Here is an 18,160-nt window from a genome sequence, read left to right as displayed (position 1 = left end):
TTTTCATGCAAAAGATTAAGGCAGTAGAATGCACCTCTACAAATGAGATGATGAATGGTGTTAGGTTACCATTGTGCAACTCATAAAGCTCAGACTTTGTAGAGTTGCTTAGAGTTAAAATCATGCTTTGTTGTCTTTTAATCTTCCTTCCTTTTAGGGATCTTAAGTATGATCGAACGAGGACTGATTCCCCCAACAGCAAGGATTACCTTTCAGAATCCACCCATTAAACCCCAAGCAGTTCCTCTGCATAGTTTTGATGAGCCGCGGAAGGTTCTAACACAAGGTAAGACACCAGTGCCCGGGTGCTTAGCTGGGGCTCTGCAGGAATGGTCTCCCGACCAGATCGAGCTTGCTAATGGACAGCTTTAACCTTCAGTCATAGAACAAGATGGGGGATTAAAGCACCCTGAGTTTACTTGAGTAAACAACACAGTCGAGGCTGCCCGTGGAGAGCCTGTGCATTGTGTGTTAGAAGGTTGGCATTTTCAAGGGCCTTATAGTTTGGTAGGCAAAACAAGACAAAAACAGTAAAGAACTAAAGTTAAAATACAAAGAGGCACTGAAATTAAAAAACACTATCTTATTTGTTGTTTGAATATTCTTTTATGAAGTGATTTAAGCAGTGGCCTCTTATTTATAATTTTTTTCTTTCAGTTTTTAGTAAGAATATTACTTGTACATTGGCAATTCAAACCTTTTATCAGCGGTATGTACTGGAAATAGTTTTTCCTACTCTGGCTTGTCAGTTTATTCCTTTTTATAGTATCTTTTTATATTGCCATAATTGTAGAAGCACGCGTGTTTGTGAGGACTAACAGGAGCCTTTGCACAGTTTCCCCACAGTAACAAAGTGGAAGGCATAGTGTTAGAGTGGTCGTACTGGGCGTGGCACAGGGGCTGGCCCATGGCAGGCAAGCACTCTACCACTGAGCCAGAGCCTAGTCCTCAGCCAAGACACTGACTCAGTCAAGACTGGAATATTTCTATCACCGAGTGGATGCAAACCTGTCAACTTCTCTCCACACACCTCTAGACCCTGGTATCCAGAAATCTGTTCTTCGTTGTATAATTTTGTCATTCAAAACTGTCACGTAAATGAACTCATAGAGTATGTAACCTTTCCATTTGGTATTTTTCCACTCAGGAGACTCCTCCAGGTCGTAGCTTTTTGGCTGCATTCTGACATTTCCCTGCATGCATATAATACACTCTGATCATATTCACTTCCTTTACTACTCTTTGTCCCCGTGCTCTTCCCTTCCCCTCTTCCCCCTTCCCTGTCTACACCAATAGTTATTTCCTTTTGATCTTCATCCCCCCCCAGCTTCTCCTACATATGAAAAAAATAGGAAATATTTGTCTGTATGGGAAATAAGCTGGCCCTGTTAAATTTCCAGCAAACAATGTGATTTCATTCTTCTTTATGTCTTGTGTGTGTGCGTGAGTGCGTGTGCGTGTGTGTGTGTGTGTGTGTGTGTGTGTGTGTGCGCGCGCGCGCGCGCGCACGGTTAAATCTTTTATCTATTGATAAGCAGCCAGGTCAATTTAAGAAGAAACAGGCATATTCCTAATAAGCTGATTTTGAGCTCTTTGTTTATACACCAAAAAGTGATATGGCTGAATCACTTCAAAGTTTACTTATTTTATTTTATTTTGAGGAATACCATTCTAATGCCCACAGTGGCTGGACTAATTTATATCACCACAGTTGTGAATAAGTGTTTCCTTTTCCTCCCTGTGCCTCCACAGCATTCACTGTGAGACCCTGGGCACCCTTTTCCTGTAATCATGGACCACTGGTGCTTCCTTGGAAACCTCTTCAGCTCAGTTCCCCACTTATTCACTTGCATATTTCCTCTTTTGTTGTTCAGATTTTGAGTTATTTATGTACTCTTAACATGGACCTCCTATTAGATAAGTAGCCAGCAAAGGTTTTATCCTCTTCTGTGTCTCTTCACTTGTTGATCGTTTCTTTTGCAGTGACAAAGCCTTTTAATTTCGTGTCATCTCATTTGTCATGTTTTATTATTATTTCTTGAATTATTAGCTATTTAGAAAGCCCTTGCTTGCCCATGCCTAGATGTTGAAGTGTTTTTCCTGTTTTCCTGTAGCAGGGTCAAAGTTTAAGGCACTACTTTAAGTTCTTTGATGCATTTTGGTTCAGTTTTTGTACATTGTGAGAGGCGGGACTCAGGTTCAGTCTTCTGTATGTGGCTATCCAGTGTTCCCAGCACCATTTGATAAATAGACCATCTTTTCTCCAATGCAGTTTTGGTATCTTTGTCAAGAATCAAATGGCTGTAACTGCTTAGGCATATTTCTAGTTATTCTAGTATGTCTGTTTTAAAAGTATATGTATGATTTTTTTATGTGGGGGAGCACATGCGTGTGCAGGTGCACGTGTTTGCACACAAGGGCCTGACGTTGATATAAAGCATCTTCAGTCTCCCTCCAGTTTATCTCCTGAGGCAAGGTGTCTCAGTGTCCACAGAGCTAGGTGATCCCAGTGCACCTAGCTAGCCAGCTTGCTCAGGAGAGCCTCTGTCTCTGTGTCTTGAGTCCTGGGGTCATGGGTGGCCACCATGTCTCCCTGACTTTATGAGTTCTAAGGGTCTGAACTCCCGTTCTCATGCTTGTGGAGAAGTGTTTTATTCCCCAGCATCTTCCCAGCTCCATTGTCTGCCCTTTGGTGGTCCAGTGCTGTTTTAGGCACCATGTTCCTGGAGTAGAGTTTGAAGTCAAGTATTGTGCTAACTCTAGGGCTGATAGTTCTGCTTAGATTTTTGGGGCTCTTTTGTGCTTTCATATGCATTTTAGTTTTTTTTTTTCAACCTACTTCTGTGGAGAATGTTACTGGGATTATTTTTCCTTTTTTTATTAGTTAAAATAAACTTTTTTCTGATTCTGTTTACAGGTTGTATTGCATTTATCTATATGCATTATCGAGCCATCTTTGCATTCCTGGAATGAATCTGTCTTAATCATATAGGTTCTTTTTAATGTGTTGTTGGATTCAGTTGAAGTGTACAGCAATAATTACCCATTTACTGCCAAGTACTTCTCCACTGTAGTATGCTACAGCTGCTGAGCTGTGCACCTGTCAAAGGACAGGGGTTGTTTCAAGCTGTCAGCAGCTATCAGCTCCTGTAAGCACTAATGTGCAGGTTTGTATGGTGCATGCCTTCTCGTGTCTTTAGAGTGCATGCCTAGGTGTGTGAGTGCTGTGTCTAAAGGTGCTTGTGTGTCTGCTTCACCCACCTACAGTTAGAGTCACACCAGGAAGTGTTAAAACTTTTGGTTTAACCATCAAATATAATTTTTAGATGCAAAAAGAAAAGGAATGTCTTTTATTTCTGATGACATTTGTTTTTTGTGTTCTTCATTTTTTTCCTCTTCCAAATGTTGTTCTCTGATCATTTCCTTCCTGTTTAGCCATTCTTTTGTCCGTATATAAATGATATAGCATTTTTATTTTCTTTTATCTGGAAATGTGATGAGTTCCCATCTTTTTTTCTAAAAGAAAAGTTTTTAAAAACTGATTTTTTAAATGATTATTTTTATTTTTTATGTGCATTGGTGTTTTGCGCCCCCCTCTCTCTCTGTCTCTCTCTCTGTCTCTCTCTGTCTCTGTCTCTGTCTGTCTGTCTGTCTGTCTGTCTGTCTCTCTCTCTCTCTCTCTCTCTCTCTCTCTCTCTCTCTCTCTGTGTGTGTGTGTGTGTGTGTGTGTGTGTGTGTGTGTGTGATCCCCTGGAAATTAAGTTACAGATAGTTGTGGGCTGGGAATGGTACCTGGGTCCTCTGAAAGAGCAGCCAGTGTTCTCAATCTCTGAGCCATCTCTCCTGTATCTTTGAACTTAGGTCATTGAATTAAAAATTTTTTCATTTTGTTTATTTTCATACATTCTAACTCTTCATAGAGATTTTTATGTTTTTAATTTGTTTTAAGTGTGTTTGTAATTGTTCACCAGAGAATTTTTATGATGACTGCTTCATCATGTATGGTTGTTTTAATGTTCATGTATGATTTTCTGTTCATGTGTGATACTGACCTCAACTCCCTTGCAATGTTTTTCTTACACTTTTATTTAGCAGATACATACAATGCCACATATTAGTGGGCAATGTTATTGGTACATATATACATTGCATAATGTTTAAACCAAGGTGAACATATTTATCTCCCCAAACACTTTTCTGACTTTTGACATATCAGGAACATTATTATCTATTGCCACTATACTGTTTGAAATATCAACCCCAAAATTACTGTTCTTATTGAACTCTGTGCTGGCTAATTTTCTACCAACCCAACACAGGGTAGAATTATTTGGGGAAAGGGAGTCTCAATTGAGAAAATGCCTTCATAAGATTTGCCTGTGGGCAAGTCTGTGTGGCATTGGTTTTATTAGTGGTTGATGTGGGAGGGACCCAGACCACTGTGGGTAGTGCCACCCCTCAGCAGGTGGACATGGGATGTATAAAAGAATCAGACTGAGCAAGCCTTGGGGAGCAAGCCATTAAGCAGTGCTCCTCTGTCCGTTCCTATGTCTTAGAGTTCCTACTCTGACTTCCTGAATAATAGACCACAGCTATGAGCTGAAATAAACTCCTGCCACCCAACTTGCTTTCAATCATAGTGTTCTAGCACAGCAACTGAAATCTAAGTCTAATCCACTGTGATTCAATAGCACTGAGTAAAACCTGCCCATCTTTTTCTCCCCCTTACTCTCCCAGCCTTTATTAACTGCCACTCTGCTCTCAACCTCTATGAAACTAACCTATCTAGATTTCGCACATGTGGTGATCATCATATGATAGTTTTGTTTTTAATTCCTGTGGAACCTCTATTTTTCATAATTTATGTTACCATTGGTAGGGCTTGATAATGGTGACGCCATTTTGTCTTCATCCACCAGTGAGTTGTTTACAAGGCTACAGTGGGTTTCAGTTCCTCCAACGGACATATCCCACCCAGAAAAAGAATTAAAAGTCTTCTGAATTTGCAGTTTTGCACCAGGCTGCAGTAGATAGCATGCTCCTTCTATGCCCTTATTTGGAAATGTTCTGCCTGCAGCCAGTCAGGGCCTGACCAGCTGACCTCAAGCCTGTCCCTGCCCTGCTCCATGCAAAGCTCACATCTGTGATTCTCCAGGGCCGCACTCTTTTCTCATCCTGAGTGCCGCCCAGCAGACTTAATAATCGCCTGCTCAGCACCTGGTTAGTTTCTCCTGCCCTGTTTTCTGCCATCCACCAACAGTGTGAAAGGCTGTGCTCCTTTTTATCCACATCCTTGCCAGAACTTTCTGGTTTTAGTCTTTTTGTTAATAACTATTCATTCTGGGATAAATGGACTATGAGGTGCTTCTTCTAAGTGACTCCTCCAGCACGTTAGGTTTCATCTCATGCTCACCATGTCTCGCCTATAAGACCCCTCCTGCAAACCTGGGCCTTACATACACAGTCTAGGTAGGAAAATGATGGTAGTGGGCATGCTTTCTCTTAAATCTATCAGGTCACATGACAGCCACATGGAAGACAGGGGGAGTGAATATCAAGGGATAGGATCAGTGTTCTTATTTAGACATACTTAGACTGGCTACTTAGCATGATGAGCTGTGCTCAGTCCAGTCCATTAATAAGCATTCTCTCCTTTTTTTTTGGCTACCTAACTATGGTTAACAATTGAGATATATTTAATACTGACTATCCAAAAACTAAACTTATAAACTGGTGAATCAATAGATCCAAGACAACCTAAGATAAGACAGAGGTGGATAGCAGAGTGAAAAGTGAGCACAGAACAGAAGAATACAGAGGTCAAGGAAAGAGCTTGTAGACTTACAGTGAGGTGGGCAGACGCTGCGGTGCACTGGACAGCATAACGGGGAGCAGTCACAGCGAGACTTGCTGGAAGCCAGGGGAATCAGGGAGTGGGGTAGACTGGTCCTCATGCAACAAGCAAATTCCTTGTGTGGCAGGTTTTGATGCTCTAAAATTCTTGCTATTTCTAAAAAGATCCTTGAAAAGATTCCCCTAGTCCATCTTGAGGCGGAGAAAACCAAATCCTGCCAGCGAGACTAAGTTGTGCATTGCTGTCATTTATGCCAGTCAGTTCTTCCAAAGACTGCTGCTGCAGAACTGACAGGAAAGAAGGCTGAGCTGAAGGCCTCGGGATGGAAGAAGACTCACTTCTTTGTATTCAGCTACCATTTAAATAAATCATTTTCTCCTTTGGTAAGAATAGTGACAGGGTTCTTCTTCTCGAGAATGCCAGGCTTGGGCTATCTGTAGAGGTAGCTGGGTTTGCTGCCAGGCAGCAGGAAAGATAGGATTGAGAGTTGTTGCCTATTGATTAATTAATTTAAAAAATAATCTTTATGGTGTTATTCACCATATCAGTTCCTCCACGTCATTTTAATTTTTAGTCATCTTTTTTAATAGCTACCCAATAAAATAGTCTATCATATGCAACTATATTAATTATCTTCTACATAAACTTGGGAACCTGACTATTTAAAGGAGTCTTCATTTTAAGAGACAACTTTTCCTCCCTAATCTTCCTGCCTTTTTAGATCTAATTTTCCTCTGGGCATTTTGCATAATGTGGGCTGACCTTGTGTTCTGTAAGAAGCAGTTGCCCTAGCATAGATTTGGCCTTGGAGTCAGCAATCCCAGAAGTGGCACAGGATGGGTACAGGAATGCAGGCAGTAAGCAGACAGTGGGTGACAGAGCCATCTCATTTTCAAGCTGAACCCCATGGCATCTTCCAAATGGCTCTGCTTCTCTTTCTGGAAGAAGTAACTTTGTCCCTCTTGCACCCACAGGGCCCTTTGTTCCAGCTTACAAGCCACACCAGGTGTCAGAAGATAAGGAGCCTGAAAAGAAACCGAAAGCCAAGGTACTCCTGTGTCTAACCACAGAGGACCGCTGCTCTGGGGTGCAGGCTGCCCGTGCGAGCCTGTGTAATGGACACATCGCAGAGTTGCTCCTGTCCCACTGCAATACGCACTATTTCAGCAGCTCCTAGGGAGCACCTCATCTCCCTGTGCTGCTTGTTATTCTCTGTGGGGCTTTGCATCAAACGCAGGGCCTCCCACACGATAGGCAAGAGCTCCCCACTGCACTACATAGCCAGCTCCTGCTTCTAAAATGGGAGATGAGTGCATAGGTCAGCTCTGCCCTGTAGGTGCAGCCTCAGAGCCATTGAGATGTGCAGGTAAGCGAGCCGGCCAGGCATCGGGGCTGCAGGGACTCCTGCTTCATATCTGCGTCTACATCTGTAGGGTATGAGCTATGCTGTTGAGAGGGCTTTCCTTATCTCATTTGCCTTTAACCGTAAGAAAAGGCAAGCCCCCCAATTTGGCACAGAAAACCAAGAATAGGCAAGCCCCCCAAGTTTGCACAGAAAAGAGGAAGGAGTTCTGTACTCTTTAACATTAGTTCCTGCTGTACAGTGTAGCTGGCCCTCCTGATGAGCTCCCCAGTTTAAAGGGGCTGGGCTTTTTTTGTAGGTTGCTTTCTCATTTTAAGGACCACCGACAGACTTAAGATAATGAAAACTTTTCTCCGCCAAACGGAGACATCTGGCAGTCCTTTTCTCTGATGTGCCTTGCATAGTCTATGTTTTTAGCTGCTCTCATGAAAAGAAAAGGAGTTGGAAGCAACTGCAGGGAACTAACCCCACTGCTCCAAACAGGCTGCTCCTGCCCTCGCACTCTTCTAATGCCTAAACATCCTCAGGAGGTGTTAGGTGCTTTTCCAACGTTGGTGGGCCATTTCCCCTTAAGAGCCTGCCAGGATGTTATGGAACAGCATGTCATGTGACAACCCAGTTGCCATGGCAAATATTTGTGTTTCATGAAAAACGTGGGTAAAAAAAAAAATCGATGCAAATGGCCAAATCCCAAGACAGACAGGCCTTCAGGCGGGTGCTTGGCCTGCACCATTATTGTTTCACATTCAGCTGTTTAGCAGGCTGTGAGGGGGCCATGGGCTAATGTGTGTAATACGACCAGGCCCAGGCGCCTGTTCAGATTCTCACTCCAAGTGAGAACTCAGCTCTCTGTTTTATAAGAACAAATCTACAGGTAATGCACACCTCATAGTGAGGTTTTAGGCAGTAAGCAGTTTACTTCAAAACCAAAATTAAATGATACTATATTTCTCAATGCTGATTAGCCCTGGCGTTACTCTCTTCTGTTGCCGTCTGCGGGTCTCCTCTATTGTTAAAGGCTGTGGCTTCAGACGGCACAGTTCTGAATTGGCGTTTTAGTAGTGGTAGATGGTACACTGGGCACAGACATTAAAGGTGAAGAGAAAGGCACAAAGTGCTAAGCTCCAGAAGCAGCCCTCTGCCAGGCCCCAACCCCAGGCGCATGCTGCGGTTAGTCCTTTCTCACAAATGCCTCTCAGACTGTTGGTCCCTGGAAGTGGAACTCAGCATCCGACTATAGCTGTGTATGTAAATATTGACTTTCTCCAACTCTTTCCTCAAAGCAAAGTGGGGCTTGGCATGAGACGGATGTCTGGGATGGGAAAGGTCCTTCTAATTATTAGCCCGGCCTGTGTGGAAAGGAGCAGGCAGACCCAGCAGGGGTAAATAAGACTCTGAGCGTTTATTTGTTTTGTAAAACTGCCCATGAGAGTCATTTTGATTTAAACTGTGTCTCATTTTTCATTGTAGGGGAAAGGCAAAAGGTCAAGAGGACACTCCAATAGGAAGGTCTGTAATTTGTGTGACTAGTTGGAATTTGGGGTCTGTCACCTGATGTCTCTTCCTTTTGCTTCAGGGCAAAAGTATGGGAGGCAGCTGGACAGCTGGAGTTGGCAACAAAGTTCTTTTGATTGCCTTTCTTTATAAAAAAAAATTAGACCATAGCGGCAATAATAATAATAATAATAATAATAATAATAATAATAATAACAACAACAACAACAATAATTACTGTGGTTCACTTAAAGTGAAAAGCATTTGCTCTCTGTCAGGATGGAATCGTGGATTGTCTTCAGTCCAAATACATGATTTCCCATCAAAATGTGGCTGAATCGTGGCTGTCTTAAGCATCAAAGATTTTCATTAAGAGTATATTTACAAGGAAGCAAGATGTAGTAGTTCCCTGACACGTCTTCACATGCATACACATGTATATTTGTACCTACATACACAAACATGTTTGTGAACGTGTATGTCCATATGCTGCATTTATAAAGTACGCTGAGGAAATAGAATTTAAAGTTAAGCTGTTAATTTAAGGCAAGGAGAGAGAAAGAGACAGAAAGAGAGAGAAACAGACAGACAGACAGACAGAGACAGAGACAGAGAAGAAAAGGAAAAATGAAACTGTCCTCATAATATGGCAAGCATACTTCAATAAGGTCTTTGTACCAGGCCTTACATTAGCAGAACCCTGCACATGGCTATGCTGAGCTCCCCAGGCATCCAGGAGGGCACATTTCAAGGGAAGAGCCCCCTTCTCCCCCTTCCCAGTGGTGCAGATTTACAACAGTGATTGCAGACAGTCCATCTGAACCCAGACACGCTGCTGCCAGATAACTGGTCAGTACAATTAGATCCTTCGTCTCATTCCCATGACATCACCGTGTAGAAACTGTGAGCTTGACTCTGTACCTCAAAAAGAGAATGTGCATAAAGAACTCCAGGGCTTTATTTATCTGGACCACTTAGGAACCACCGATGTGGCTTGAGCATATCCTGTGTATGTGACACGACGCACCTCCCATGCCCATGGAATGACAGAACTACATCTGTGCTGTCACACAGATGCCAGCAGAGGCTTATGTACCAGGTTAGGAGCTCTTTCCTAGGGCCCAGCCCTCCACATATTACCTAGTGTAATTGCAGTGCTAGCCTGTACTGAGTGCCTGCTCCGCTCTGGGCTCTGTTCCTAACGTCTTCAGTGGCCGCCTCCCTTGTTTTCACATCTCTGGCTGGCAGGTGCTGTTATTATTCTCATATGATCAGGAGGAATTAGACAGGGAGAGGTAAGTCATCCAAGGTAAATGACAGAGCTGGTACAGCAAAGTGGAGTGTATGACTCCCAAACCCCCAAAGCTCACTCATTCACAATCATAATCCTTCTAAAATGTATTACATGTCTCCTGTCCATTGTACTTAATGCTTTCTCTTTCCACTGCCATTTGCCTAGATGATAAGTTTGTGTCTTTGCTTCCTTCCCTATCAGATAGAAGTTGTCACCTCTGCTGTCATGTCTGCTTTTATCATCTTCAATCTAGATAGCCTGTTCTGTCTTCTGGAGTAATTAAACAGACAGTTGAAATTTGCTGGGTGGCTGAGGCATGTCTGTAGTGCCCACATTAGGAAAACTGGGGTGAGGACCACTTGTTTCTTAATCAGTTTTATAGTGTTAGTTTCTTTAGTATCTTTCCATTATATTCTTGTGATCTTCTCAGCGGAAAACTTACTATTTTATGCATGAGATGGCTATACCATTTTACTTAGACAACTGGTGCAGCATTGAACCTGTTACTGCCCTGATGAAAGAACAGATGTGTGTGTGTGTGTGTGCGTGTGTGTAAAGCCAGTCAAGGCCTGCCTCTCTACCCTTCTGCCTGTCTTTCTATCTGTCTGTCTGTCTCTCTGAGTTTCTGTCTCTCTGTCTGTCTGTCTCCCTGTCTCTCTGTTTATCTCCCTACCTCTTTGTCATAACACCTCATTTAAGGAAGGGGGAGGGATCCCCAAATAGGAGACTGCAGAATCTTTTAGAAGTAGTTTTAGTTTTCCTTAATAAATTGCCCTCCTCACATAAACATTTTGGCATTAAACTTCCAAAGTATACTTAGGGATTACTTTTATAATCTTGTCCACATTGCCTACTGATTATGCTTATTGCATGTAAATGATTTTATTATATATATTGGAAAAGAGATGAACTTATCAGCAATCTACAAAATAATGTTTTTTCCTTTATTTCACTTCACATATTTTTTAATGATTACTAAAAAAAAAAAAAAGTTCAGAAAGGAGAAAACTGCCAAATATGAGAGAATCTAATGCTATCATAACCCTATGGCAGTATTTAAGCCTTGTCATGTTTCTCTGTTCCCATCATACTATACTGTGTCTTTTACTTTGATTTTATTTTAATACTTTATCACAAGCTTGCACAAATGTTGCTAAAAACTCACTACATAATATTCTGTAATTAAAGATATCCTATAATCTTAATAGCCATTACCATGTTGTTCAACATTAAATTGTAAATGTCAGACATCTTACCTGATCACAGGACAGCTTTGTGCTAAAAAACCCAGTTCAAGTGCTCTGAAGTTAAAATGGAACATTTGCATACTCACAGTGAATCCTCACTGGCTTTTTACTGGGCATCAAACAGTGGACCACGATGGCAGCAAGCACAAACATGAGTGAAACAAACAAAATTCTTGCCCTATAAGACTTCTCTCTTTCTGAGGAAAGCAGACAACAGACATCTACTGTGATGGCCTAGAATGATCCATGCTTAGGAAAGACAAAGCAGGACACTCACATAATCATTGACAGGGCTCCCAAGTAGACCATCGTAAGATCCTGCGAATGCCCTTCAGTGAGCTGTCAGCAGCAGACTTCCTCTACACACACCTTTTCCTGAGGAAAGGTGGGAAGCTATGTTTCACGTGGGGAGTGATGGCAATCCTTTACAAGCCCAGCTTCTCCCCGTATCTACAGAGAGAATGTGAGGTGTCTTTGCTCAGGGACCTGGGAATGAAGCTGCTTTTGATTCCTCGCTTGTCCTGCTTCCCGTGCATGTCCCCAGCAGGCTCAACCCATCTATCATAATTGTCCCAAGTGGTCCTTAACTGTGTCATATTTTCTCAGAGAGTATTTGAAGGGTATCTAAAAAGATGAAATCAATGCTGTAGTGAGGTAAAATGTGCCTCCGGAAAAGGGAATTTCACATTGACTGAAAACAGAGCCTGGCTATCTAAAGTGCCTCCCTGGCCGGCTCTGTTTGCTCTTTCATATGGATTTGATGGACTGGGTGGGGGTTTTTGTTCTGTAAGAGCTCACCTAAGCACAAAGACCTTTCTCTTCAGGCCAACCTCTCAGAGTCAAGGAAGACCTATTTGAGCACGATGCATTTGAAAGGAATTGGTAGCCATATTCTAGAAAAGTGCTGCTGATGCAGTGGTCTTTACACCGGGCCCTCTCCTTCATGTGTGGGTGGTGGACTCTGACAATCTAGTCTTAAGTAGCTTCCAGCTCTTACAGTCTAAGGACTGTCTTGCTCACTCACACACCTCAGAATTCTAGAATGTTACTCCTTTGGGTTTTCTTAGTCCCACATAGCAGGTAGTATGGGTAATTTGTCATTCTTTCTGGTTAAGAAGTTGCTACAAATAATTTTTGGTATTAAAAAATGGAGAAGAAAACTATCCCAGGTCTTTTCATGGTCAGAGAGTGAGCACTGAGGTTGTTGCATTGGTTTCAGGGCTTTACTATCTTCAGAAGTTTGTTTTAAAAGATAATATTAGGTTGAGGGTGTGGCTGTGGAGGCACAGAGCTTGTCTGGCATGCACAGTTCCCTGGATTTGTCCCCAGTACTGCATAATAGGCCTGATGACAAATGCCTAAAATCTCAGCACTCAACAGGTAATGATGGCAGGACCAGAAGTTCAAGGTTACCTTTAGCTATACAAGTTTGAGGCCACTGTCCCAAACAAAAAGAAAAGAAAAACTTAAAAAACCATACATCTAAGAGGTGACATGTTATGTCAGAGAGGCAGCAGATCACAAGTACCTATTAAGTGCGTTCTGAATAGAAAGTCAAGTCTTACGGAGGAAGTGGCTTTCAGAGAACACAGGGGAAGGCAGTGCAGACCAGGCTCCAGGTCTTCTGCCTTCAAATCCCCCATTTCCCCATCGAACCATCTAATGCCCCCTTTTGCATTCATGGGGGTTAACAAAATGCTCTTTGGCCAAGCAAATAAGTATCAGGTCAAGGGAATGACAGGTTGCTCAGACATCAGAGGTGGTGGAACAGGAGTGAGCACATCTCAGGAAGGATCCACACACAGAATGTTGGCAAACACTGGGCTATGAGAACTTGGAGGTATAGGAGCAGGAGCAATATAAAGTAAGATATGGAAGAGCAAAATGAGAAAATGCCACAAAGATATAAAGAGAAACCAGGAGAGACAGTGAAAACATAGTGAGGGCAAATATCACATAGGAACCCTTCCCTGTAGTTCTGTATGTATTGGGGACGGTTAGGATGTGGTTAATTTTGTTTGTTTGCTTGCTTGTTTTATCATAGCAAGGACACTGTCCCAGAGCTCCACAAAGCAGAGTGATGACCTTTCACGAGTCATTTCCCTTCTCTGGAGTCAGTCTCTTCATCTGCATGCTAGCCACTGCAGCATGGTGAGGCACTGGGAGAGGTCTCTGTGAACCTCTCCTTTTTGCAGATGGTAAAATCCAGGTCCACAGAGGGACACGCCTTGCCTGCAGTATGCATTAGATAGTGGCAGAGCTCTGAGCCCAACACAGGATGGTGGACTTCAAGACCAAACCTTGTTTTCCTATGCTCAATAATCTACTGAGCAAAAGGCAATGCTAGTGGCTTTCAAGCTCCCTTGTGTTTTAAAATTTAGACTGTGCTTGTATTATGTTCCTAAACCCCAAGTAAGTCAGCAACTCTCTTCTGAATGTGGTGTCTTTTGAACAGTTCTAGCTCACTGAGGGTTTCATCTTTGTTTTATACAAAGGTTGACATGTTGAAGGCCTTCACTAGAAATAAAAGACAAGGTCAGACAAATGACATCTTTGGTCTTTGGGGGAAATAACTAAGATTTATTTATCTTTGAGTGAAACTCCATCCTTTAATCTAAACTCTCACTTGGAATTCTATAATATACAGGAAGAGCGTTCTCGGCTTCACAGGGCAATTACCTAGAGCATTCCTAATGGATGCAACTTGGTGACTGAGAAACCAAACTCAATGCAACATCCTCTCCACAGAGAGTGCTGTAGTCTGTCCTTCCAGGTCCTGGAATGATTGTCATTCTGTAAAGACACCCCCATGTCAGATCGCCCAGGTAGCCAGCCCACTATGCACCTCAAGCAGATCGCTCTTGTAAATAGGAGATCAATTTGATACCATGTCTATCTGCTGCCCAAATATAGGCATCTTGATGACGCATGCCTATAATTTTTAAACCTATTGTGTATTTGAGTGTTTGTTTGCATGCATGTCTGGTACCTGCAGAGTTGGATCCCTTGGACCTGGAGTTTCAGATAGTTGTGAGTCACTCCACGGGAGTAGAGAATTGAACCTAGATCTTCTAAATTTTAGACTCCTTTAGAATCTAAAAGAACAGCCAGTGGTCTTAACCACTAAGCTATTTCTCCAGTCCTGCATGCTTGCAATCTTAGGCATCAAGAGGCCGAGGCAGGAGAGTTAAGTTTGAGGGCAGCCTGGGCTATATAGTGAGATCCTGTCTCAATACAACAGCAACAATAATGAAAAAGAAATTAGCCTAAGGTTGCAATGTATCCCAGGGGTAGAATGCTTCTTCCCCATGCATAGAGTCCTGGCTGTGATCCCCAGTACAAAAAAAAAATCAACTTAGAAATAAGTTCTTTTTCCTAAATGTGCTCTTTGCATCTTTGCAAATGTTATTCCTAAATGTTATAGTACATTTGCAGTCATGGGCTTATTTATGTAGCTTCACACTGGGACGTACACACATTGTCATCATCATGCCTTCCTCTCCTTTGCTTTAGATTTAGAATTTCCCCTAAATAACTGCTCCAGAAACTCTGAAAGTTAGTTACCTAATTAGTGATTACACTTTGCAAATGAAAAAGAGCATTTCCCAGCTAGTTGACTCAGTCAGTTAGAGCAGGATGCTAATAATTAGGCCACGGCTACAAGTCTGAGCTGGGCGTGCGTGGGGGCAGGCTGGGGAGGGGAGGGCGTGCGGTGGTTAAGTCTAGAGTGTCGGCATTTCACAAAGGGGCAGGTGTAGCCATGGTCCCAAGAAAGAAGAGGGTGAGGGGATGCAGCCACCCCACAAGAAGGAAAGCACTACGGGTGATATCACACTGGGAGAGCCGCTCCTTGTAAACAAAAGAGGAGGAAGAAATGGAAGGGAGTGGGGGACACCAACAAATGACAGCAGACAGGTTCGTGAGATAAAGGAAGGAAAACAGAAGGAGGCAGCACCTGAAGCGTGGCTGGCGTGACCTTTCATCAGGGCTCTCTTTCCTAGCAGGCTGTGGAGCAGCTCTGTCTTCACCTGCTCGGAGCAGCTCACAGTGCTGATACACTGCTTTAATTTGGGAAGCCTTTCTCTTGAGAGGCATGTCTTTTCTTGCTCTAAGTCTGAAGTGCTCCCGTGTGTGGCATTCTCTGTGACAGATGTACTACAGCTCTGCTTTAGCTGACTGCAAGCCCACAGCTTCCTGGCACCTGAGTGGTCTAGCTGGTGCCCAGGAGCTTGTTTCCTTGGAGAGCAGGTATATCTCATGCAAGAAGGTAAAAAGGTGTAATCCTTTTGTTCTAAGGTAACCCCCTGTTAAAACCTCCAACTCAGTTCACCCGAGGTGATTCTGTCAGAAGGTCTAGTCCATGTTTGTTGATGTACATAGGTATCCTAGGCCCAGCCTGTGAGAGGCGTCGTCTGAGAGACATGAAGGAGTCCTTCTGAACCCCGAGCTCCGCAGTCCTGTTTCATAGTCTCACATTCTCACTACTCTCCATAAGAATAAGAAAATCTGAAACTATCTGAGCATCTTTTAAGAGACAGAGTTCTCTGGCAAATCACCCATCCATAGCCTTTGCTTCTTACAGAAATCTGAGTCTTCATGACTGGATCAAACACGTGACTAGCAAAAGCAGCCAGCTCCATGCGTGGCCATCTGTGGCCATCCTGCATCTCTGTTCCTCACTGATGGAGCCCTGCCATTCTTCTCTGAATACTAACCGTCCACCATCAGAGCCCCTCCTCGCAGCAAGGCAGAAGTGTAGCCGTGAGCCATTTCCTCGGTAACATGTGCCACCTGCCTTCTACCCAGACCCAGCACTCATCCTGCCATCCCTAACGTCTGCTACGGGAACATTCCTTGTCAAAGTCTCATGCCCATTCAAGAAGAGGAAATGTACTCCCACCTCTAAAACACTCTACGTTCTTTTGATGTCTATCTTGATTAGATCAGAAAGAGAGATAATCTTGGCAAGAAGACTTTTTCCACGGATCTTATGCCTCATAACAGTTGTTCAGTTAAAAGTATGCAAAAGGTCATTGCTGTTTGGATGTGGTGTCTGAAGCTAAAGGAACGTTCCCAGTCTGGACTTAGTATTTCCACCTGAGATGATGACAGTCTGTTATTTTCCTTAGAACCCGAGAAAGGAATTTGACATTTTTTATTTCACTGTCTGTGTTTGATTACTGTTTCATTTCTATATCTGTATCTGTATATCTATCTATCTATCTATCTATCTATCTCTTACTTTTTTCTCCTAGACTCCAAGACTTGGAAGGTTTTCTGCTTTGTACTTATTGATTACTCACACTTAACAGTTATTTAAGACAAAGCATGCTAGCTAACCAGTAGTGCTGCAACACAGTAGTTATTAATAAATTCACCATTTTCCCCTTTGAATTTCATGAAAGGTCTCAAAATTGCAGAGAATAATGTAGCCTTGTGGCTTGAATCAACCACATATGCATCTCCAATGGATATGCTGAAGACAGTTGACCCTTTAAGTCCCTGAGTAAGCAGAGACAGTCATCATAGTAAGTTAATACCTTTCTCCTCACTGAGAAGAATTCAGGGTGGAAATATCCATGCCTTCAATATCCCCACACCCATTTCCTAGGCCAGTAGGAACTGAATGGCCATCATGGGGCGGAATGTCTGTTTTTCTCATGCAACATGTGCCAGTAATTGAAATGCAAGGATTTTTGTCTTGTTTTGGCAAAATTTCCTGTTTAGTGCTAATGCTTGAACCTCAGGCACTACCATAAAACCTATCTTTGGCCCTTTTTTCAAGTTTTATTTTGAGACAGGGTCTCTCACTAGGTTGTGGCTGGGCCTGAGTCGTTCTGTAGCCCAGGCAAGTCTCAAATACATACATGATCCTTATTTCTCAGCCCTCCAAGCAGTTGGGATGACAAGCCCATGCCACCAGACCCAGGTTTCTTTTTTGTTGTTGTTGTTGTTGTTGTTGTTTTGTTTTTTTTACTTTTCTTTTGGTTGTAAGCCTCACTTTTAACGGCTGAGCCATCTTTCCAGCCCTTCTTTACTTTAAATGAGGATATTATGTTTTCTATTGTTATCCAAATATATTCTGATTTAATTTATCTTATAATTCATGATGTTTTTAATAGTGAAAAATGCTTTAAAAAGATATTACCCACCATCCCACCCCTAGAGGATTCCTCTGGACAATTACTCATAGAAGACTGTCTTTCTGTTTTTAGGGTTGATGACAAGTTAAGAACAGGAATCAGCAACATAGTTCTTTAAGACCATGGGTGCATAGATAAAAGATAGAATTGCAAGGGAATATATATATACTTATATAGTATATGTAATTATAATAAATATATAATTAGTAATATGTAATTAGCAATTATATATTATATATAATGATAAAGGTATATTTGAGACAGGGTCTCTCATTAAATTGTGCATGCTGGGTTTGAAGTCACTCTGTAGCTTATAAGTATTATTATATATATAATAAAGATATGTATAAAATACAGTATATGTCTACATGTATGACACATGACATATGTATTTCTTTATTATATATAATTTAGAAAATGGCTCAAGGAAACAGATCATTTATATATCATAAACTGATAATATATAAAGATATATGTGTAGATACCTTTATTATAAATATGTAGAAACACTTTTATAACATTTTAATAGCTTCTGGTGATCTAAGATGTCCCTTAGTAATGAGTTTTAGTGATATTACTTTGACATCCTGATGTACGTGTATAAAATCATTCTTAGCAGCCATAGCTTCCCATCACTGGGTGGTAACTGATGAAGTGTTAGTATGTGCGTGTTGATCACACTTCTACAGAGATCACGGAATATTTCACCTCTGGCTAACTTTCTTTCCCCAGGGCATGAAAAGTACTACACCGTCTAAGACTTTA

At 42.2% G+C, this 18,160-nt stretch overlaps 1 protein-coding gene across 6 annotated transcripts in view; it reads left to right on the top strand.

Annotated features, from left to right (window-relative positions):
• Positions 1–18,160, top strand: part of IQCH (IQ motif containing H) — a 187,065-nt gene that overhangs the window by 62,059 nt on the left and 106,846 nt on the right. For all 6 annotated transcript variants that reach the window (XM_084783866.1, XM_084783869.1, XM_084783865.1 and 3 more), the window contains 4 exons: positions 158–286; positions 6,829–6,902; positions 8,688–8,726; positions 18,128–18,160. The exon at positions 18,128–18,160 is cut by the window's right edge. In XM_084783866.1, coding sequence (XP_084639992.1) covers positions 158–286; positions 6,829–6,902; positions 8,688–8,726; positions 18,128–18,160 — 275 coding nt within the window. The remainder of the gene's footprint in view (positions 1–157; positions 287–6,828; positions 6,903–8,687; positions 8,727–18,127) is intronic.

This window comes from Acomys minous (assembly GCF_964271855.1).
Source record: "Acomys minous genome assembly, chromosome: 5".
NCBI lineage: Eukaryota > Metazoa > Chordata > Mammalia > Rodentia > Muridae > Acomys > Acomys minous.
This window is presented reverse-complemented; position numbering and strand designations above follow the sequence as displayed.